The 25138-nt window shown below is 25.9% G+C and overlaps 1 protein-coding gene across 2 annotated transcripts in view; it reads right to left on the minus strand.

The window, feature by feature from the left end:
• The window catches only part of LOC129957644 (protein RRP5 homolog), a 42220-nt gene that overhangs the window by 3080 nt on the left and 14002 nt on the right, over window positions 1-25138 (minus strand). For both annotated transcript variants that reach the window (XM_056070080.1, XM_056070079.1), the window contains exons 10-20: window positions 24541-24605; window positions 21916-21972; window positions 19724-19784; window positions 19486-19632; window positions 17282-17461; window positions 14261-14377; window positions 13257-13375; window positions 11626-11719; window positions 6322-6528; window positions 4075-4158; window positions 3122-3242 (exon numbers count right to left, since the gene is read on the minus strand). In XM_056070080.1, coding sequence (XP_055926055.1) covers window positions 3122-3242; window positions 4075-4158; window positions 6322-6528; window positions 11626-11719; window positions 13257-13375; window positions 14261-14377; window positions 17282-17461; window positions 19486-19632; window positions 19724-19784; window positions 21916-21972; window positions 24541-24605 — 1252 coding nt within the window. The remainder of the gene's footprint in view (window positions 1-3121; window positions 3243-4074; window positions 4159-6321; window positions 6529-11625; window positions 11720-13256; window positions 13376-14260; window positions 14378-17281; window positions 17462-19485; window positions 19633-19723; window positions 19785-21915; window positions 21973-24540; window positions 24606-25138) is intronic.

Consider the following 25138-nt stretch of genomic DNA (forward strand, 5'->3'; position numbering starts at 1 on the left):
AAAATAAATTCCTTATTTGTATGTTTTTATTATTTGGAATGCCTAGTGATATTTGGATATCTGGTTGAATAAAAACTACAAATATAGCAGCCACAACTCATTTCATACATAATAAATTACCTGAATATAGATTACAACAAAAAATATAAGCATTAACTATGAAACATACAAAAACTCCTTGTATAAAAAATCAGAATAAAAAAATTAGTTAAAAAAAAAGAAAATTAATATAAAAAATATGCATCTATAATGGGAAAAAATCCATAATCTATGTTGCCATTTCCAGAATATATATGTACAGGAAAGTTGGAAAATAATTATTGGGTTCTGAGAAAATATAACTTTAAAAATATTAGTTACACATTTCTATATTCATGAAAGCTAGAAAAAGTAAATATTTTTATTTTCAAACAATAAAGTAAATATTTTCAGATGCAGGCCTCAAATGAAGTGCAAAGGAAAGTGGCTATTACCCATGTTTAATCTCTTTATACAACAATCGTCAAGAAATGCCTGTTTTCGAGTATGGCCAATTTCTGTTTCAGCATGTGAAAATAATGAATGTTAGCATAAATAATTAATTTTTATAAAACCTAGAAGTTTGATGAACATATGTATGGATAGTGCTGAATTATCCCTTTCTTCTTTTCTAATCAGCATTTTTTTTTTTATTATTATTATTTAGTAAAAGTTTTTTTTTTTTTTTTCCTCTGTAAGTAAATTACTATTTGTTTCAATCCAATTTTAATGATTAGTTTTAATTTAAATGTTCTTAACAGTATATAGTTATGGGATTGCAACCATCACATTTTATTTAATTTTTTTTAATGCTTGAATGTTACAAAGGTTAATGTGCTGAGGTCTGATGATTCATTATTCTCACTTCTGTTGGAAGTTATTGCAAATATTTCTTTTCAGCATAATTTTATTTTGTATTTGGTTTAGCATTTCTGTGGAAAAGCAGATTTCGGCATTTTTGGAATCAAATTTTATCATTTCATAAAACTAGTTTTCTTTTAAAGAATAATTCTACAAGATTTTTAATATCTCAAGCATGTTTTTCATAAATGCATTCATTTTTTCATCTATATAATCATATTTATTTTACATTTATTATTGTTTATGTTTGGCAAAATTAATAATTTTTTGGAGTTCAGCTTTTTTTGTTCCAACAACACTCTGTCATGTCTCATTTCTTTTTGTTAGTAAATCACTATATGTTCCAAATCTATTATAAAGATAGCTCACTGTAAAGGAACAAAACTTTCATTATTACTATTTATTTACATCTAAAGTTTACTATAATATTTATGATATTTTTTAATTAATTTTAAAATTTCCATCTTAAATTAGTCTATGTTATTTCATCCTAAAATGTTTTCTCATTTCCTGATCCAAACCCATTTTTTTTTTCTTTAAATATTTCAAAGACATATTCTAGAAAACTAATGATTTGCTATTTCTCAAGCTCCAGACGATAGGAAAAAATTCTCTATCTTTTAGATAGAGATTTTCACTTTATCCCAACATTCCTTTCAAAGATTTCTTTTTCTAAGTTGACACATGTCAAAGAAATCCTATCAAAATCTCATATTAAAATCACTGAAGGGGGAAAATTGTCACTTTGCCCTTGTAATGTGATGTAAACAGAAGTCTTTTTATCCTCACTTGTACAAATTACGACTCCCGTGAAAAAATAAATTGAAGTTAATTCCAAAAGTTTCTTCTTTTTTGGCCACACATCTGCAAAATTATGTTTATAATAATTTTAAACCACAAAAAAAATTATATCACTTTATTCTTGTTTTCTGGTGCAAACAAATATGTTCCGCCTTTGTCCTTGTGCACAAATCATGACTCCCGTGAAAAAATACATAGAAATTAAATTTCAAAAATATCTCCCTTTTAGCCATGTAACTGCCAAAATTATATATATAATTTTTTAAGCACCTTGTCAATGTGCATGAGATTTTTATACAACTTTTACATAGTTATTAATCTGTGACAATTATATATGAGATATCCTCAACACATCTAGTAAGAAATAAAATTATATTAATTAAATAATCCTGGTATTAAGTTTCAACAGACTGGCATAACTATCAAAACACTCTATCTTATAGATAAGGCTGCATAATAAAAGAAAAACTGATAGAATCTTAGTATCCATTTGAAAAAAAAAAAGAAATTTACGTTCCCACTTTTTTTTTTTTTTAAGTTGTAATATAGTAAGTTAAAAAGAATGGATATCTTGTACTCATCCTATAGATAATTTCTAATTTTCATTTGCAGGAAAGTTAATTAAGGTATTAACATCAATGTAATACTATTAATATTTTGTAAAAAAATCACTATTAAAATTGAGCTGTGATAATAATTTAATTAAAATAATATTTCAATATAAGTCAATTAATTTAAATAATTATAAGATAAATTATTTAAAAAAGGATTTCAGCTTAATTTATTTTGGACAAACAAATTTTGCATTAGGTGATATTTTGATTTTTATATAATATGTAATTGTTATTTAACTCTATAAAATGTATGTACCAATTCTGGAGATCACAAGAAAGGTCAAATAAAATATAATAAATATAAAAAATTCAGAAAAAAGGTAATGCATCATTCTTATTTATTTCAGCATCTAAAAAAATTATAGCACTATATTATTAAACTTCCAAATCCAAACTTCATGAAAAAAAAAAAAAAATTCATAATACTAAAAATAATGAATTTAGTTTTATAATGGTGTAAATTTACAGTTCATAGCAATGTTAAAAAGAAATCAGCATAACATTTTGAAAACATAAAACAAAATGCATTTGTTAAAGCCATGGAGTGTCCTAGTATTAATTCATAATAAATATATTCTCAATATCCATCATAATAAAAAAAAAAAAGTTGAATAGAAAAAAAAATTTAAAAGAAATTGCTCTACCTCCTTCTATGACATCATTTAAAAATACACAATATTATGAATCATATGTGTTCATATAACAAACCGGGAAATAAATTTGTAAACAAATAGTTTAATAAAGAAATATACATTCAAAAAATTTTTTAAACTGAAATTAAGAAAGGGAAAGAAAAAACACAGAGCATAGAACAATAAAATAAATACCTATTTTTGATAGTGATATTTTGCTCATGCCACTTTTCTCTTTAGATTTCTTTTCTACATCTAAGATACAAACGGATAATGATAGCCCAACTTTCAGTTTCTTTTTTAACTTTCGCAAAACCTATGTAATAAAAACATATACAAATAAATATATAATTTACATGCACAAATAAACTGCAATTTTTTTAAAAATTTATATTTATAAATTATATAGGGAATGAAAATCTTTCCAAAAAATCAAACAAGCACTTATTTTAATAAACTTCCTTATGATAGCATTAAAATTTGAAAGCAAGGAAATTTATCGGCTGAAAACCTTCAATAAATACTATATTTTTAGACTTTCAGAAAAGCAAAATATCTTTAGCCGCTTAATGCACTTAACTAAGTGCACTCCAGTTTTAACTATAAACTTAAATTGGTTCTTTTAAATTTTTAAGCAGAAACTATTATATAGAAAACTAGAAATTAAGAGATTACTTTGAAAATCATAATTGAATGATTAGGAGAAAAAACATAGTCAATTTCCACTTTTGTACATTTGAACAAAATAATAAACTTAAAAGAACTATTTCTTAGATCATAATTAATTTCTGAAATATGAATTTGCTTAATTACTTATAAATTAATGTTTGACTTTATCATGTTAACTTTCATATAAATTGCCATAACAATTGATTTAAATATTTAGTTTATTAGAATTTAACCTGTAACTCATATTAAAATACAAAAACAATTTAATTTTTTTAATTTACAAATAGACCTATATTTAATATCAAAAAAAAATTAAACAATCACAAATTAAGTGAATTTGTTTTGTATGAAATTTAAAACAAACTTTGAATTGTTTTTCAGAGGAAAACTTATCATATTTTCTGCAAAAAAAAAAGATTACAGAAAGAATATAAAGGGGGGGGGAACATTTTCAAGAATTATGACTTTTAAAAATGTACCTTTGGATTATCAGAAAAATTTAAATAATCCAATGTGCCAATCTGAGTTGGAGAAAGCCATATTGTTGCTGATGTATCACCAACCTGAAATAAAAATCAATGCATAAATATAATGCTTTCTTTATTTTTAATATTTCATCCATAATACGATATTAAATTTGAGTTTAAAAGTAATATAACATTTTTAATTTAATGATCAAAGAAAAAAAATTATGAATTTTTAAAATCATGTTTTGTGTAAGAAAATTGTGTTCTTAAAATAATTTGCAACCATAAGCATAATATAAATAACATGCTTTGAAAAAATAGTCGTGGAGTCCTTATACAATTTTTATTCTTCAAGACTTGACAAAATAATACAATTTTGATCTTTTGTCAAACTTCTTTGTCCAAGCCATGGTGAGAATATGATGCAGTGTGCCAAACAGGATAGCAGAAAGACCATAAAAAAGCATCCAAAGCTTAGACAATTTTAAAAAAGTTTGTTAAATAAGCATTTTGATTTTGTGGGGGAAATAATAGCCCACATAACTCAGAAGTTAAAGTTACTGTGTTCAAGTTATTATGAAATTATTTTTAAAATGTAAATGAATTAGAAATTATTACATTATACATATAATGAATTATTCTATAATTTTAAACTAAATATATTCAACAAAATAAATTATTTATAAGTTAAATGCAAAAATTCTTTATACTTATTCCATATTAGTGAAAATATAAAACAAAATATAATCAACATAAAATTATTACTAATTTAACTTTTATTGAAAAATAAATTTCAGGTGGAATCAAAACTAGTATAATTTTAACACATATAAAGTGTATTCTCATATTCTAAACCATTATCAGCAATATTTTTTAATAAACTACAAACACTGGAATTATATTACTTTCTCTTTTCCTTTATGATATAATAAATTATATTCATAGCTTTGAATATGCGTTTTATTAATATCTAAATAATAAATAAAATTTCAAAAGTTTTACAAAAATACCCAAATACCAAATACTAATTAGAAAAAAGCCCCAAAAAGAACAACAGAAAATGAATTTGAATGTTATTTTCATATTATTAGCTGCAGAGTAACTATTTGCCAGATTTGTATATTATTCATTTACAAAATTCCATTCATAAATATTTACACTGTACAGTACACTCCGGATTATCCGCGGAATTGGGTGGCGCGGACGCCGCGGATAACAAAAATCGCGGATAATCCGAAAAAGGCTAAAAACGAGTATAGCAAAAGAGAAAACAGCCATTCCAACTTTGAAAAATCATTTTATGTACAATAAAACGTAAAATAAACAACAAGAAATGTTTAACTAACGCTTAATATTTTAGTATATCACTCAAAAATAACCTAAAATGCATTTTGTTAATAAAAACAGAAAAGTGCTTTGTACTTACGAGAGGCGTCAAGGATACACAGAAAAATTAATTCATATGTACTGTTTTAATACTGTAATGTTTTATGTAATTACAAAAGCATAACTGTAAAACTACACCTTTTTGAAGAAATCAGTCATTGGTATTTGCTTCTTGCTTTGGAAGCATTTTCTCTTTGCTTGGAAAAAAAAGGGAAAAAAAAAAAAAAACTTAGTGCGGCAGGCGTGGATAATCGGGAGTCTACTGTACTTGGTAATAAATTAAAAAATCATGACTGTTTATCATTCAACTTAGTGTACTTTTTATGCAACTAAACATTTTTGAAAGCATCATCAAACTCATTTATATTATAAATATATAAAATAAAAAAAGGGGGTGAAATTAAATACAAAAATTAATATAAATAAATATGAATATATACAAGTATAAATATAAACGAATAATATATAAGAATATAAATATACTAAAAGAAAAAATAGAATACAAAATGATGCACAAAGTGAGGAAAACAATATAAAATAAATAAATAAATAAAGTCATTATAAGACAGTCAACCATAAGGAAACAAGAAACAAGGGAAGCACAATCTGACATAATTTCAAAAATAATTTTTCTATAATATAAAAATAAACCATTTTCTGTTATAAAAAATAATTATATAATACTGTTATATAAAATAATGACATTAATCAAAATCTTGATGTTGAATTTTTCAGTCATATTATCTTAATCTATGCATACTCTTTATTCAAGTAAATAAAAGTGAAAATTTTTCCATTCCTAAGAAAACTATAACAAATAGTAAAATAATGAAAAAATTTTTACAAAAAATTAAAATTTAAAGACTCGCAAACCTCTTTTACAAATCCGATGAGAGACATCCCAGGAAAGAATTCCTTCTGAAGAGGCACTGGTGGTGGATACTCAAAAGAACACTCACAAAAATGTTTCATATTCTGATGAGTAATTGCTAGATAGTTGACACTTTTTCTGGTATTTGTACCAATAATATGAACTTTTAAATCCTTTCCAGCTTTAAATTGCTTCAGGGGCATGAAATCCTATCCAAAAAAGAAGAAATAAACTGTTTTTATAAATTTATTAGGGAAAAAAATGACACAAGATAAAACAAATTTTTTTTCTCCTTTAGACAATATAATAATATTCATTTAAAATCTGGATTTATTTCTGACATAATGCTTCAAAAGCAGCATATAAGTTATTAATATTTTAAGCTAATTAATAATTTATTATCTGACCTTATTTAACTTCCATTTTTTATTTAAAACCCATTTATTTGACTTTATTTGGTTACTGAAAATAAAACCTCTCCATCCCCTTCTTTTTTTGTATATAAAACATTCCCTCTAATCACAAATTTCATTTTATAATAAAGTTATTATAACTATTTTACAACTCAGTCCTTAGACTAAAGAATGTAACATCCTCTAATTAGCCGAGACAGTAAAAAGGAGTAGAAGATGCCAGTAAAAGATCATTAAAACATTTACAGACAACCAAAGATTAGCAAATCTCATCAAGCTCAGGCTAAAAAGTCCAAATGAAACATATAATTTCGAAACAGTTTAAAATCTTGTGCAATAATAAATTAAACTTTCACCATACTTATATGAAAAATCAAGAAAATTTCTAAAATTTATTGATTTTATATTTTTAAAAAAAGAGATTAAATTACATGATATACACTTGAAAATATAGCAGATTATTTAACTCATTTCAAATAAGTGCAATGACCTATAAATGATTAAAATATTTGAAAATGATTTGAAATTATTTTGCAGGATCCATATTGGGGGGGGGGGTTATGGAGCAATACAGTTGTTTCAGTTTAGTTTTATTATTGATAACCCATTGGGAAGCTACAGAAAAACTAATTTGATTTTGAATGCTGATCAAATAAAAAGTAGGATATCCAAGCCATCTTCTTCCCCCAATACCATAGAGAGTGAAAATGGTTATCTACCACAAGACCAAGATAAGGAATCAAATTTTAAAAATAATGATCCTTAAATCCAGAAACCAAAATCGACCATCATGGACTCATAGTTAAATTAGTTTTTTTTTTTTTTTTTTTTTTAATGATTCAGTCAAGAAAACTAGAGTTCAAAATATCAACTCTTAAATTCAAACAATGAATAATCGCTGCAAATTTATTGACGTTTTCAATTAAAAACAATTCAGTAAAAAACTAATGGTTTATCAGTAAATTTACTAGGAATTCAAAAGAAGATGAGATATAAAATAAAAATTCATAACAATAAGAAACTTTATTTGATATATCCATATTGTGACAAAGTATAACAAATAGAAATCTTGAAATGTTTATTTTGAGATATAAACATTACAAGATTTCTCATTAAATCATAGTTTTCTTCATCCTCTTAACTGAACAAAAGTTTAATTTTTCAGTGTTCAAAAGTTTGTCAGTACTAGAACATAATTAATAAATCACAGCAGAAAACAGAGAAAAGAGGCTGTGAGAATGCATTCAAAGCTTATATGCCTTCAAAATAGAATTTTACCAAAGATTAGCTATGCAAGCATATTTTAACCACATGATTTTCATAGATACTATAGCTTAGAGTTGGGCAGTTAAAACGACAGAAATCAGACTTTCAGAAGCATAAGAAAGAACTCTGCACAACTCAGAAGTCAGAGAACTTTTTTCAGGTCTGAATTAAAATTATTATTAAATATTTAATTTTTTTTAATGTAAGGTAACACATTATATATAATTTGGGTAGTTATAATTTTCAGTAATAATTGTAATATAATTTTGGCCAAAAAGTCTCTTTCTTTTGGCCAAAATTATACTACAATTATAACTGAAAATTATTTTACCTTATGAGGCACAATTTTTACAGAAGAACAAAGGATAATGCATATATATACATTGTCAACTTAGGAAACAGAATCTTACATATCTTTGAAACAATTGCCTAGCTGTCAAGGGCTTTTATCCTTTTACTCACAAGGCAATTTTTAAATCATATGTTAGCAATAATTAAATAAAGAAGAGATTTGATCAGGATAAAAGATAACATTTTAGAATAAAGCAACAGGGACTAATTTATTTAAGATTAAAAAAATAGGAAATCAATTAGAATTTAAACTAAGAAATATCATTATATGTGTTCAATTTTTTTGCAATGAAAATAAGTGTAACATATGCAATTAAACAGGTGATCTGTGAACATACTTTAGAAAATAAGCATGCATAAAACTTAACATTAGTTGTGATATTACATGTATTAAATAATCCTGCTCCAGAAAAACCTTTTTGAGATTCCAAATTTATAAGTTCAATAATTATTAAAGAATCTGAAATAATTTGAATATATTTCTTTCTTATATTTTCAAGTTGATAATTTTATTGTTCTTTTTTAATTATTAGATTGTAATTATTATTTTTGCAATAGAAATGGGTTATCATATTGTAGTGACTATGGCCCAATAAATCAGGACGAAACACTTATTATAGTTAATGGACATAACTTATCTAACTACAAATAAAAACTCTGAAGCTAAAATTTGCAATTTAAATATTAAATAGTTTGCTGTTATAGAAAAGTTAATTGTGATATATCTAACAGCATTTTGAGTGTAAAATATTAAACTAAGCTACAGGATTTTCAATAAAAGAAATAGCAGAAATTAAATCATACAAAATAATACTATAACCTACAGACCCAAACGAGACCAAATGCATCAAATAATAATATTATAAATTCTGCTGCTTGATACAAGAGTCACTTGTCATAACTTGAAAACAAATTTTATATATATATATATATATATATATATATATATATATATATATATATATATATATATATATATATATATATATAATTTGTTTTCAAGTTATGACAAGTGACTCTTGTATCAAGCAGTGGAATTTATAATATTATTATAAATTGCAGTATATAATATTGCATATTATAATATGCTTACATATATATCTATACTTATAATAAAGCTCAATGTGTGTGTGTGTGTGTGTTGGCGCTCTACAGGCCAGACCGTTTGACATACAGCTACCAAATTTGGTACATGTATACCTTGGAGGTTGGGAATGTGCACCTGGGGTTTCTTTTTTCGAATTTTAAATTAGAATTTTAATTATTAATTAAAAACTAACTTTCCCGCCAAAAAAATCTTCCATTTTCCCCACCGCCAACTTTTCCGCCAAAAAAAATCTTCCATTATCCCCAGCGCCAAACGAGAAAGTCTTCAGTTTTTTTTCTCCCAACAGTAATGAGGCTAGGGTTAAAATTTTTCGGCGGATTATTTCAATCGGTTCTGTTTATTTTCTTAATGTTTGATGCATTTAAAATTAAACATTGTTAATGAATCAATCTTTCAGATTCATTCTGAAGTACTTTTGAATTAAAATAAAACAGAATAAAGGAAATTAAAAAATTCTAATCCGCATAGCGTTACCCCAACTGGCGTAGAAAAAATCACGTATTTGCGTTACGTAACCGGCGAAGAAAATTCACGCATGCGCATTCTGATTGTTGCCATGACAACGTTATCAATGGATGATTTAAATTATTTTTGGGTTAGTTGCATGCTTTTGTAAGTAAATTGTATTTATGTTAGTTATATATTTTTTGTATATGCTTATAGTTTTAAGTACATCGTTTTTTGAGTAGTTTTTTTAAAACCTGTTTTCAACCGTTTATTTTAAACAATTCGTTTTATTTTCTTAGTGTTTGATTCATTTAAATTTAAACATTGTTAATGAATCGATCTGCTCATAATGAATCTAAGAAAATTTTGTTGACCAACTCTTGAGATATTACATGAATTAAAAAAAAAAAGATATTCTTTAGTGCCCATAAAGTTTAAACGCTGAGTGACTCTATTTTCAGTAATCAGATTATAAAAAAATGCTTTGTTTCAGTAAAAAATATTATTATATTAATTGAAGATAAATTCTTTCCACTTTAATTTAAAGCATAAATTCTACCGTTTTCAACCGTTTATTTTAAACGATTCGTTTTATTTTCTTAGTGTTTGATGCATTTAAATTTAAACATTGTTAATGAATCGATCTGCTCATAATGAATCTAAGAAAATTTTGTTGACCAACTCTTGAGATATTACATGAATTAAAAAAAAAAAAAAAGATATTCTTTAGTGCCCATAAAGTTTAAACGCTGAGTGACTCTATTTTCAGTAATCAGATTATAAAAAAATGCTTTGTTTCAGGAAAAAATATTATTATATTAATTGCAGATTAATCATTTACACTTTAATTTAAAGCATAAATTCTACGAGGTGTAACAGAAAATTAGAGAGATACATATCACGTTATGACTGAAGGCCTTTATAATATTATGAGTGAATTATATGACTATCAAAATTTGAAGTTTTCAAATATTTTGTTGAAGAATCTATTAAAGTTGGAATCGCATAAAATATTTAATTATTAAAATTTTAACGAACATTAAGATTGGCGAACCGGCTGGTCGCCAAAGGCGGCTAGTATATATATATATATATGTGTGTGTGTGTGTGTGTGTGTGTGTGTGTGTAAGCATATTTCTGAAAAGTAAAGGCAGGTTTGAAGACATAGAAGACATTTTGGATTTTTTAATTCTCTTTAATATCCATTCCAGGAAAGCATAATTATTTACAAGAAGAGACACGGACAAGGCACGTCCGCCACAGCGGAACACAAAAGCAGAAGTAAGAAGGGAGGATGTGAAACAAATGATCACTAGTCTTATATAACATGGGATTTAAAGCCATGTGGCGATTGAATTCACGTGTTGACCTTTGACAAGGGTCATTTTCACTTGATACGTAGAACTGATTGTGCAGTAATTTTTACACAGCTTCTGTTAAATTAAATGTGGAATGAGATCAGGAAATAAGAGAATATTTTAGAATGACTTTTACATGGGGTGAATTAGGCTAAAAATTTAGGAAATTAGTTAGGATTAAATTAAGTTTCAAAATATCATTATATATATATATATATATATATATATATATATATATATATATATATATATATTAAACAAAGAGCAAAAACACCATATGAAAGCATCTAAATCTATTGGATGTAAAAAAATTCTTTAAGACTATTAAATAAATAAATTTAAACGAAAAGTTTTGAAACTTACTTCTTCAGAACAACCCAACTCAGTGATGTGAACTCGACCAATCAGTCCTCCATTTAACACAATATTGAGTTGGTGACCAGTAATAGATTTTATCCTAATAGAGGGCAAAGCATCACAAATTAATTTATTGTAATTCATTACTGAGTTTTGGGTTGTCAAATAAAGTAAGTGATTTTTCATAACAATATACATTACTTGTTAATATAATTAACCAAAAATTCATTTCACAGCAAATTTCACAAACATAAATTTAGAAAAATATAATGTAAAATAATTTCTAAATAGAAATAAAATTAATTTATTTTTCAAAGCTTTAAAAATTATTTGCAGAATATACTTTTAAAATTTTTGTTTCAGCTAAAGTTTAGAATGAAATTTAAAACTTTATTTTAAAACACAATATGATACAATTTTGGAAGTAAAATAAGATGTAACCAATACATATATATCTAACATGTGCATAGTTTAAAACACATATTTATAACAACTACAGTGAAATGCGATTTTGGAGCATATATATTCAGATTCAAGGTTGATCAAAACAAAAACAAGTGTCCGTGCAAAGTAGGAAGGGATTGCCTTGGAGGGAAGGTATTTTGAAACAATTTTCAATACAAAATAATTATTATATTTTACTGTTAATTACATAGCACAAATTGGTATAAGAATAAATGGAAATAATAAATAATTAAATTACTTTTTATTAACATAATAGTATTAATCATACAAATAAGCATTAATAAATCATATAAGAAATTTTTGGGGGTTATAAACATATATAAGACAAGTCTGTATATATAACAGATCTGTATTTTATGTTTATAAATACGTCTGTTCATGTTATAAATACAATTTTTTTTAACTTATAAATTACATAAATAAGCTACAATATGCAACTTTTGTTTCATTTTATAGAAAAATCATTGATAATATTATTATAACTCAGTATCTGATTATGATTATTTTAGATCTATATATCAAATATCCGATTAAAGTTAAATCCCAAACAATTTCTTATTATTTTCTATGTTAAAAAATATCTTCTGTAAATACTTTTATCTGATAAAAAAAAAGATAAATTTCAGAACATTAAAAAAATTTGGATTAAATTCAAATAAATTATTTTTAAAAAATATTGTAAAATTTCGATTATTATGGAGGTTAAAACCTGATGCAAAATTTAATTTCTTTAAATATATTAATACAATCAGTGGCATCTCCCAAAGCCTCATTTTTATATGAGGCTTTGGGAGAAGCCTAAGTTTTTGCAACATCTGAGGTCATTATCTTCAATCAATTTGTGAATATTATCCAAATAATTTTCAAAAAAAAAAACTGAAATTTCATGTTCCTGATAAATTTTAAATTTTTTAAAAAGACTCATTTTTATTTTCATTTATGACAAAAACTATACAATTTGTTATGCCGCAAACAGAGAGATTAAAAGCATCCAACCATATCTGGAAACATCTTTCATAATTAAAGAAATACTAGTTAACAATAAACTAATTTTTGAATTCAAACGATTGCAACTTGTTTATAAGCTTTCTATACTTCCAATCAATTTATACAACATATGTCCTTTCTGAATCAATATAAACATGCATTCTTTTCATATAAAAATTACTTACACAGCTTTCAATTTCTTCTTGGGATCTTTATCCAAATCTGACATTTTCTTAGTTTTTGTTTTATTAGATATTTGGCTTTGTGCAGTGTTTGAAGAGCTCTGAGTGAAGTGTTTATCTGCCTGAAAATAAATTACATTAAAAACCTGCAATGCAGAATTTCATAATAAAAATAAAAAAAATAGTTTAGTAAGTTTTAATATTGTATTATATAAAAAAAATCTTATGGTAAATATCTATTGATTTTATTAAATCTGTGTAAACAGTTTTTAGTTTGTTTAGTTATATTAACATCATGTTTGAAAGCAACACTAGGGCTATTTGGGATAGACCTCGATTTTTAACCGTGGTCAGATGATGAGGACGACACCTGATCTGACACCCCCTCTTCAAACTTCCACACCAAAACAGTGGGAGGATGTTTGGCCCCGACGGATTTAGTGTGCACCAGACCCGCTTACACAACGGTTCTTCGGTGGAATCGAATCTCGAACCCGAAACCCTTCAGTTCTGAAATCGAGGCCTTACCACCAGGCCATCGCAGTCTTATGTGTAAATAAAATGCAGCATTAATGATGAAGATATTAAGGGCAAATTGAATAGAAGAGTTAGATTGTAAATGGGGAAAAAGAACAAAATTCTTTTGAGAAAGAAGAGTGCATATAACTTCATAAACTGCTCAAATCTAGTATATATGAGAAAATCAGTCTCTCTTTCTATCTCACTTTATTAAAAATTAAATTTTTTTTCTCTCTCTCTCATTTATAGGTTTGCAATCATTTTACATTATATTTTATAATATCTTTACACCATTCATTTACATTTAAAAATATTTTTACATTAAAGCTCTATAAACTAACCATGATGCTAAGAATTACTTAATGAAAATTAAATTGTAATACATTTAATTAAGATAATGTATACTAGATCACTTTACACAAATCCATGTCTGGTAAAAGTTTGAAATGAACATAAAACTCAAATAATAATTAAGTCTTTGCACTTACCAGAAGAGACAGCTTTAGTCTTCGTTTCACAGAGTTACACTGAATGATGCGACAAGGCACTGTTTGTCCCACAAAGAAAACAGAGGATTCAGGTATATGATCAGATGGTACCACTCCCTAAAAAATAAAAAAAATTCCAAGAAAGAAAATTACATGAAATTACTAAAATGAAACTAAATTATAAAATTAAAAAACATTGAAAATAAAAATAAGACTAAAAGACAACATAGCAATTACAGCAAGATAACTTTCAAAGGCAAAAGCAAGATAGAATAAATTTAATATATAATTAATAATATAATATAGAATAAATTTGAGAATACATCTTTACTAGCAAAGATTCTCTATTAGCTCTTCATTTGATACAGCTAATGTGTGTCTCTTGTGATTTTTCAGATCACATATTCTTTTTTTTCCCCACAAATTTAATTTTTTTTAGTTAAATAACAAAAATATACTAATTTTTTTATTATTATTTTATTCTAACAATACTGCAAGAGCATCCCACAGATTTCTTACAAATAATTTTTGAGCAAAGATTGACATTTTAGGAACCATTATGGTTTCAAATGGAAATCAACTCACTATGTTAGGCCAATCTTGTGTTAAACAATTACAATGGCATATAGCTTCAAACATATAAATAAGAAAATAAAGTTCCAACTTTGGAAACTATAAACTCAAATAGTGGTTTCTAGTCCATGTGATGAATAATTGAAGCTGAAACTTCATTAATTTTTATTCCTTGAACACCTATGAAAATGGGTAAAAAAATCCAAAATCATCATCATACTCTCATGACAACATTTCATAGGTACTTATTTCAAATTCTCAACATACTTTAAGACTTCAGATTCAGATTTTTGAAGAGTTAAGAATTTAAATTCTGAGAATTATTTATTTGTTTTTAATAATTTTGACACTGCAGTATAATCAGCAAAATATTTTGGTGTAGGTACTTTATTCAAGTATTAAATATGAAATTAGAATATACATATTAACAAATGTTGTCAACGTCAAAATGCAAGTACAACGATAATAGCTCATTTAATGTAAAGAATTTGGTTAAGCTGCTCAAATATTCAATAAATTATCAATAAAATATTTACTCAAGCGAAATTCCACTCAACAGGCTACATTGATTTACAGCATCTCAGATTACAGAGGAACCTTGCTTAACAAGCATAATTCAGTACTGAATATTATTTGTAATGAGAAACACTTGTTAAGAGAAACAATTTTTGCAATAAAGATTCCAAGTAAAACAGGACAATTCGAAAAGAAGAAGAAAAAAAAACTACTCAAAAAAATTTATTTTATAATAAAGTAATTCACTATTTGTAATGCTTGCTTTAAGAAAGTTATCTAAAGTCATTACCTTTGACTATGCTTAAAAATGTGGTGAAAATCAGACACAGTATTATCATTAAATGAATTTGTAGCTCAGATTACTATTGCTTTATTATGATGATGCTTCTCAATGTATACTGCAACAATTTCCTACACTTTCAGCATATCTCTTATTTCATTAGAAGTTGGTTGCTCTACTGAGCCTATTATTTTCTCCTTTCCTGGCCAAATCTCATCCATACTTTTTTGTGTGTTATACAAAATGTAATTCCACAAATTCCTCAGTAGTTAGTTCAACTTAATGACATCATTCTATTCAGCTCTAACTCCAGAATCATCGACAGAAACAAAATATCATCAATTAAGGCTATATAGGTTCCAGCTCAAACTCCTTAGAATCTTGTTTAGAAATGCCTTGCAGCTAAAGGTTTTCTCGTGTAGAAATAAGAATTATCTTCAAACAAGTGTTCAACATACTCAAGACACAAGCCAATCTTGCATGTGATGTCACAATGTCACTTGTTTGGTAAAACATTGCTCATTCAGAAAGTCAATTTTTTTAAAAAAATATTTTGTTTTGCTTGATATGCAAATAACTTGTTAAGGGAGATACTTGTTAGACTAGGTATGACTGCATAATGATTTTGTTCCAGCAAATTTTACAGGCATTTTTTTTAATGAACATAACAACATCCATATAATCAGCCTTAGAATGTTATATATGCGTGCGTGCGTGCGTGTGTGTGTGTGCTCTTAAAATAATGAATAGTAAACATTAAAACATTCATAAAACATAAAATTTCAAATTTCAGAAAATAAAATAATCTGCATTTTCAGATATGCTCAATAACAATCATCCCTAAACAACAAAAAAGTCTTGGAAGGATTCTTACATTCTAGCTAATTAGCTAAGTAACTTGTTTGTCAAGATATCTGATGTTCATTGCACAATGATCTAAATCTGCACAGGGATTACAGATTTGCAAAAGTTTCTTTTACCAACATAATGAGGCATTGTTAGACTAATATTCTGTATTACAACAAAATCTGCTTATTTCAGTTCCCTCAACTAGTTTTGAAAACAGAGCCAAATATTTTTAAATAATCCAGGATATCCAATCTCAATAAAGAAAAAAAAAATCCAGTATTTTTCAGAGAGCATTTTAAGAAAATTCAAGGATTATAAAAGTTTATATTTTAGACATAGAAATGCAAATGATAAGCTTAAATAATTTCACCTATTACACTCATCTTGCAGTTAATAAGAATATTTACAGCTCAAATAGGGTTTTGCGATCACAATGATATTGTCCTTAATATTAACCGCTGGAAAGCTACTATTAGATGCCAATATCACATAAACTATTATTACGTACTTAATTTGCAAGCACACTCATATTTTCAAGGCAGAACCAAATCACAAACTGGTTTTGGCTTCTTTTAAAAATGAATAAATATACTTTTTGCTTTTTTTTACCCCAAGGACTTAGTAAAAAAATCAAATATTTTTTTGAGGCCACAAGTATAGCAAAATAAAATTCAAGGAGCTTTCAAAATTTACGAGAATACCTGCAAACTTGCATGTTCATAAAACGTTTGTGTAAAAGTTTTTATATAGCAACAATTTTAAGTTGCCATTAAAAAAAAATAAGAATAAGAAAGGTGACTTACCTTCACATCATTGAAAAATAAGACAAGAATAAATGCATCTGTTTTTTGGACTATAACACCTTTATACATTTGTCCTGGGTGAGCCTGTTCATATGATTTTAGAACACCCTCTTTTGGAAGATTCAGGAGACTCGCCTTACAAGTCAGATTCAAACCAGATATTGGATGCATTGATAAGACCTTAAAAACAATTTTAGAATAAGATTGATCAAATTAATTTAATTTAAAAGAAAATGTTTACAAAATGAACAAAGCTACTATTTTAATAGTTTAGTAGTAATATGAGTATTCGAAATCCAGTTAGTTTAAAATAGTTTAAGAGTGGTGTGGGGGGATCTTCAAACAAAATTTCCCTAAGTAAAAATTAGTAAATTATCATATACATATCAATCAAAGTAACAGTTTAGTTATATTAACGTCCCGTTGTAAAGCAACACTATTTTGGGACGGACCTCGTAATTTTGAACCGCGGTCAGATGACAAGTACGATACCTGAGCTGGCACTCCCCTCTTCACTCCACACCACACCAGCGGGAGGACGTTTGGCATGACGGATTTAACGTGCAACAGACCCCCTTACACGATGGTTCTTCGGTGGAATCGGGTCTCGAAAATGAAACCCTATGGCTCACAAGCCAAGACCTTACCACCAGGCCACCGCAGCCTTAATCAAAGTAACAGACTTTGATTGATATATTCAAACAATGTCTACAATTATAATTTAATGCAGTGAGCATATAAAATGTAAAAATACAGTTTCTGTGGTCATTAAATTAATACATAAGCAAATTTATCCCCTCCCCGAAAAATAAGCTGTCTTCTTTAATTACTTAATAATTCAGGTCAGGTATGATCTGCTGTAACTATTTACAAAAATAAGTTACAATTTTGAAAAGACATGTCTTGAAAAACTGTCGAATTGCATTCGGAATGGATGACATAAGGAAAAAAATTGATTCCATTGTTTGAAATATTCGAAGATGGAGGAAGGAGACAAGGAATCAATGACTCTACGATTAGAACTAAATTTCTAATAAGAAACATGCATAGGAAGGATATCTCTTATTCATTACAAAACATTGCCTTTTCAGTATCTTTCTGAGTTCCATACAAACATACTAAATATTTGCAAATTTGCTAAATAATTTTTGTTATTTTTTGTAAATGACAAAGATTATTTTGCAAATCTGCAAATATTTTGACATAAATTAGAAAATAGTCACTCTGAAATTCTTCTGTTCTGATTTCTAATTATTGGATGAGAGTGATATAATGTCAGATAAAGCATGAAACTGAAAACAGAGCATAGAAAGTTAGTTGGAGGTAACCAAAAAGCAAAAAAAAATTGAACATCCTTGAATCCCACAAAAACACATTTTAGGCACTATGACTGTCTATTTGTCTGCCTGTGAACATCACAATTCAGGCAAGAATCCACTAAACAGATGAGATTTAGCATGCGTCTATCTACTAAATTTGTAGATTTCTATAAAAATGTGGGGCAATATCCATTGACAGGAAATATGTGTACATGTCAAACCAAAAAAAAAAAAAAAAGTTAATAGTTAAATGGATGACATTTAGCACATAGTTTTATCACTAGAACTATAGATTGGCTCTAAGGATCAATATTTGACAAGAAATTATCAGTTCACGATTGAAACTTAGACAAAATAAGTCTATCGATATATCTATTTATATACATATAAATATAATAACTCAAAAATATCATAATCTAAAGAAATGAAATTTAATATGTGGCCTTGCAACTAAAATTGTAAATGTCTATTAAATTTTGAATTTAATCAAAGTGAAAGAAGGCCTTCAAAATACATACATTTCTTTATTAATTATGAAGCATAAAACATGCCACGATGTGTTATTATATATGGAAGTCAGAAGGAAGGAAAGTGATTCGTGCATGCATTGTAATTAACATTATTGGTTAGGACAATAAAAAATCTGAGTGTTAGAGGCAGCTAATTTTCAGGCAGATTATGGCACCTTTATTAAGAAGTAAATGAGGAGACTACTCTGCTAGTACAAATAAACAATTACAATATCTTTCAAATATTCTTGCTATTATTTGCTACCTTATTACTATACTCAGTTATTTTAATTTTTTACTAAACACTATGAACAAGACTGAAAATAAATCTCCAGTAGTAAAATATTTGCATTAAATTATAATAAAAGAGTATTACTCTGCAATTGACTTCAGATCCAACTGGGTGCAACTTTTCAGGCATTGTTACTAAAGCATCCGAAATATGAATTTGTCGCACAAATCCACCAAGACCAATGCATATTGTTACAAACATCCCACTTGCAGTATGGTTTTTTACAACTGCCTGAAAATAAAAATTATTATTCATACAAAATTAGTATTCAAGTTAAAATGTGATTTAAAAAAATTCTCCATTTCATCAAAAACCTGCTTACCTTGTATATATCACCAATTTGGACATCTTCTGGTCTTACAATTTCCAATTCAAGCATTTTTCTAAAATTGATTTTTATTATTTATTACATCAAATAAAACATATTAAATTATTCAAACATTTCTTTTCTTTAGAGAAATTAATTAAAATATTCTTTATAAAATCATCAGATAATTCACTAACCTATGGGGGGGAAAAACACACCCTGTTTTATAATAATCCAAAATAACATGATATTTTTTAAATATGTTAAGAGTAATAATTTTATATTTATTATATCATTTTCAAAGATAAATGCAAAAAAAAAAAAAAATTAAGTTTCCAATGAAGTTTTTATATTTATTCTACAAAACAATAAAATTATTAACATGTATTGATAAATATAATTTTTAAGAATTTGCTTAAGGTTTTAAGTATTTCAAAAACAAAATTTAGAACTTAATTACATTAAACTATATTTTACTCATATTTGAAAGGATATTAGTTTAATTAGATTATTATACCATTTTTAAGGTTCCATCAAAGTATTTTTACATAAACTTTGAAATTCTAAACTATGGATGAGTAGGAAAACATTTTATTTTGAAGGATATAGCATAAAGCAGATCTGTGGATACAATGACTATGCAGCAAGATTGAATTTAAAACTTGTAACTCTTTAGTTCCACAGTTCCTGTTACCAGATCACAATGGTCTTATCTTAATTAAAACTGACGATTAAAATTCAAATGGATGAGTTTTAAAATAATAACAATATTCAAACAAAATGTTGAAATGAAAAGACTAAAGCTATTTGCCCATCTTGAATTTTATTGCAGTGTCATCTAATTTAATTTCCCATACAAGGATTTAGAACATGATCACTTTGGCAAGGTGTTTTTCATTAGAATAAGCAGACCATAAAATATTGTTTTTAATTCAATAAATCAATCATTTTAAGCTTCAGTAATTATTTTTCAAAGTAGATACGCCTCACCTTTATCAAGTGATTGAAATTTTGTAACTTAACAAAGAACGGATGCATTCAAGATTTTTAAAATAAATGTAATGAAAAGTTAATAAATATAAAATAATAATTTTAGAACTGAACACAACTACTGGTAGTGGTGTTAAACATTTTCATGTACACTCTAATAAAGGTGCTATACCCCTCTCCTACATAAATTTGTAGACCTAGGTTAAGGCCATAAATCCTTTGCTTGATACTGACAAACAACAGTTACAAAATGTAAATAGTTGCATAAGTAGCATTTTACTAAATCTATTGAGTGCTTCTGGGTGTTTTTATTATTATTATTATTACTGTCCCTGGTATGCAGTTTATACCTAATAATCAAATTTGTATTTCAGACATCCTTTTCCAACCTACTGAAACCAAAATTTGATAAACAGCAATAACAGTAGCCATAAAATCATATACAAAATTTCATATATTTAAATCATTGCAGTTTTGAATTATCATGTTTTTCCTGAATTATCATGCTTCTGAGACTAATACTTTTGATGGGCCTAGTCATATACGATAAGTAGTTACATTTCAAAGAAATAAAATCTGAGTACCAAATTTTATCCAACAAGCTCTCCTTGTTTTGTAGTTATTGTGTTAAATTATATTCAGATAGATAGATAAATTTAATCAGAATGGATTTCACTCAAAATTTGATAGAAATCTTCAAATTTGGAATAAAGACCATATATCTAACTCAAAGCATTTTTGTCGCTGTGTTCACAGACAGATATAATACTAAAAATGCATATTTCAAACTCAGGCAGATCTGAAGCATGGAGATTTGTCAAAATTTTGAGTTCAAATTTTTGATGATTTCAATGGTTTCTCTATATTTTATATGCAAGAAAATAAAAGAGAGTGAACTGTTAGTTTAGTTTACTAAAAGAATTGTGCCTTACTCACAATTAAAAACTTCCATTTATTTTTCTTATGAAGAAACATTTAATTAACATATCATGTGAGCATCAATCTATGAAATTACTATATATTTACTAATGAAAATTATTTAAGTAATGAATGGATTTGTAATAACTTGCAATTTAATACAAAAACTATAAATGCACTAAATTAAAAACTAAAGTTTTACTAATAACTAGGTTTGCTATAAAAGATATTTTATCAAATGAATATAAGCATCCTATTATCTTACTCTATCATATCAAAAATTAACTTCAAAGACTCACTTGTTGACAGACAAATGAACAAGTTTATCCATGTAATGAAGAAACATCACTCGAGCCCTGAAATCAATTAAAAATTATTCTATCTTTAATAGAATAAAATTTTCACTTAACAACATCAATAAAAATAGAAATAAAAGAGATTACAAGATAAATATTATTATGAATTTATCCATCAATTTTAATTTTTAATTGAATACTACTAAGGAATGAATAAAAGAATACAAAAATAAATATATATAAATAAGTTAAATGTAAGCCACTAAAACCATAAAATCCAGTTTCAAATAATTCTTCTATTTTAACCCCATATCTTTATTAATACAAGCAATTTAAATTGTTAAGATTCAGATAAACTGCCTGATTTGCCATTACCATATAAAGCAGAAAATGAGAGAACAATTTCAATTTTAAAACCACTATTAAAATGAAAATGTTGAGTTAAAGAGCTTTTAAAAAGAGAAGAAATGTGGAGGGGGAGGAATTTATGATGACTTTTATCTTTAATTCAGAACACAAGATATTTTGATAGAAAAAATTAAAAAAAATGCTATGTAAAGTGAGTTAAAAAGGACAGGACTGTATTATGCTTTAAAATAGTTCATCATATATCCTAATATATAAATGAGTATGTAAAGATAGTATAGTGCAAGCAGTAGTTTCATCTTTCAAAAGTAGCATAGTATAAAAGTGATATAAAAGTATGTTTAAAAGATGTTGTGGAACAGAACAAAGCTCTGCAAGTATAGACACTGAAAAGTCTTACAGGAATTTTATATCATACTAGCTCAAAAAAATAATGCTCGAGTCATCACATTTGAATATATATCAAGTATTTTCATTTGCATACAGAGAAAGATTTTCTAATATATATAATTTCTATAATGATTTTTATAATAATGATTCTGATGATTTTTAAGGTTGATGTAGCCACAATAAAAATTATATAAGAAAAAATTAGATCTGAAAATAAAGAATAACAGAAATGAGATTCCAGACTAAAAATGGCATTTAAAAAGATTTACTTTTAAAATTAAACAATTTTCATAAATAGTGGTAATAGTTTTAATTTTAAATATGATAAAAAAAGTAATAATAACTTTAACAAATAAACAAATATTTCGAATAAATAAACAATATACATCATTTTAAATCGAACAAACATATGATTAAATTTCAAAATAAACAGAACACTTCACATCTAAATTGTTCAGATTTTTTTTTTAATAAGTCTCCTAAAACCATATTTTTAAAGCATTTATTTTATTTTATGTATTGTAATATATAAACAGATATAGTGTACACAATTCAAAAATTAAATTTAATTAACCAATATAGTTCCAAAATAAAAAGAAATTTTTAATCTCAAATCTTTTAAGTAGATAAGTGAAGGCAGTAAGGGTTAAATAAATAATCTCGAAATTATACATATTTTAATATTCTATTAATTAAAAGGTGAAAGAAGCAAAGAAAAAATTGCAATAAACAATAAAGCCTATTCACTTTATACATATTTTTTCTATTTATATAAAGCAAAATATTCATACATTGATAAAATATGTAAATAAAAATTAACTAATTAAAACAGCAATATAAAAATTTCATCTAGCAAAAGAGAAAAAAAAAATTATGAACAATTTCATTTCAATAATTAAAAAAAGGCCAAAATAAAAATAATGAAGTAACTTTAAAAACATTCCATGTGTAATACAGAAATCTCTATCGCTATTACTAAAAAGATGAATGTGTGTAAGTATTACTCTATAGACAAGACCATTTGACTTATTGCTACATAATCTGGCCTATACATATCTTAGAGGACGAAAATATGCATTTCAAATCAAATTTTTTTAAAATTTTTAAAGTCTTAATTAAAAATGTAGTGAATTTCCAATATTTACCTGTGAAAATATAACACTACAAAAATAAATTTTACATCATTTCAAGAAAAATTTTAATGCCTCTTTAATTATACCAATTTAATAATCATGCAAACTTGTCATGAATTTCGGCAATTTTTTTAGATTTTTTTTTTTTTTTTCTCCCAACAGCAGATTACATGGTTGACCTAAAATTTAAGCCATTTTCCTTGATTCACCAAATATTTAATTGTTTTATTCTCTCTTTCACTGTTGAAAGCTAAAGAAGGATTATGCTTAATATTTATGTAGTTTACTAGAAAATAAAAATGAAGTCTCAGTGCTGTGAAATTTAGAAGATGAATTGGATATTTGCATTTTAAGTAAGATAATGAAATAACATGGCTTTAATATCAAACAATTTGGCAGAATCATGAACATAAAATTATATGTCTAAACAATTTGATAGAATAAATCAATATTAAATAAAACCAATATCCCTGACTAACCAGCTGGTCACCAAAAGCAACTAGATAGAAATATTTGTATTCTACTGAAAAGTAACAAAGGAGAGTAACATACCAAGATAGTTGAAAATGGCTAAAATAACTACATGACAATCTAAAAAAATTATTTAAAAAGTTTATGTCAAAATATTTCATACATCTTATACTCTTTAAAATAACAATAAAGATAATAATTTCTATATCTTAGTAGGGATATTTAAGGAGCTAAAATTATTATTAAGATTTAAAAAAAAAAAACCTACATTGAAACAACTGGATTTTTCAACAAAGAATCTGCAGATATGTCAGTTTTCTCAATTTCATTTTGCTAAATAAAAGATATAATATGAATTTCAGACATATAATAATTTTTAATTATTCAATAATTAATATACAACATAGGTATTGATACTTGATAATACTTTATTTGTGGAAATTTAAGTCATTTCAAAAATTGATACTGATTAGACTTTTAAAGAGTACTAACATGAATTTAGTAATTAGATAAATATTGCAATTATTAATAAGAGAATATATTACAATTGATTCTTATTTTTATTCTTTTAATAAGATCTTCTTTATGTAAAAAATAATAACAATAAAATAAATTATAATGCATATCATTTCCAAACAATATTTTATCTGGCATTATTTAAATGGAAATTTTTTTAATAAATAAAAGCAATGTATAAACTTGAATAAGACTTTTTAAATCTTCTATTGCTTTTTTGACAATAATTTACAAATTAATCCTAATAAAGAATAACAATGTATCAATTCCTTTAAAAATGCAAAGAAAGAAGAGAATAAATAAATTGCATTCTATTTGCATCAGATTTTTCTTAAAACTCCCATCTTAGT

The sequence above is a fragment of the Argiope bruennichi genome, chromosome 11 (assembly GCF_947563725.1).
Source record: "Argiope bruennichi chromosome 11, qqArgBrue1.1, whole genome shotgun sequence".
Lineage (NCBI taxonomy): Eukaryota > Metazoa > Arthropoda > Arachnida > Araneae > Araneidae > Argiope > Argiope bruennichi.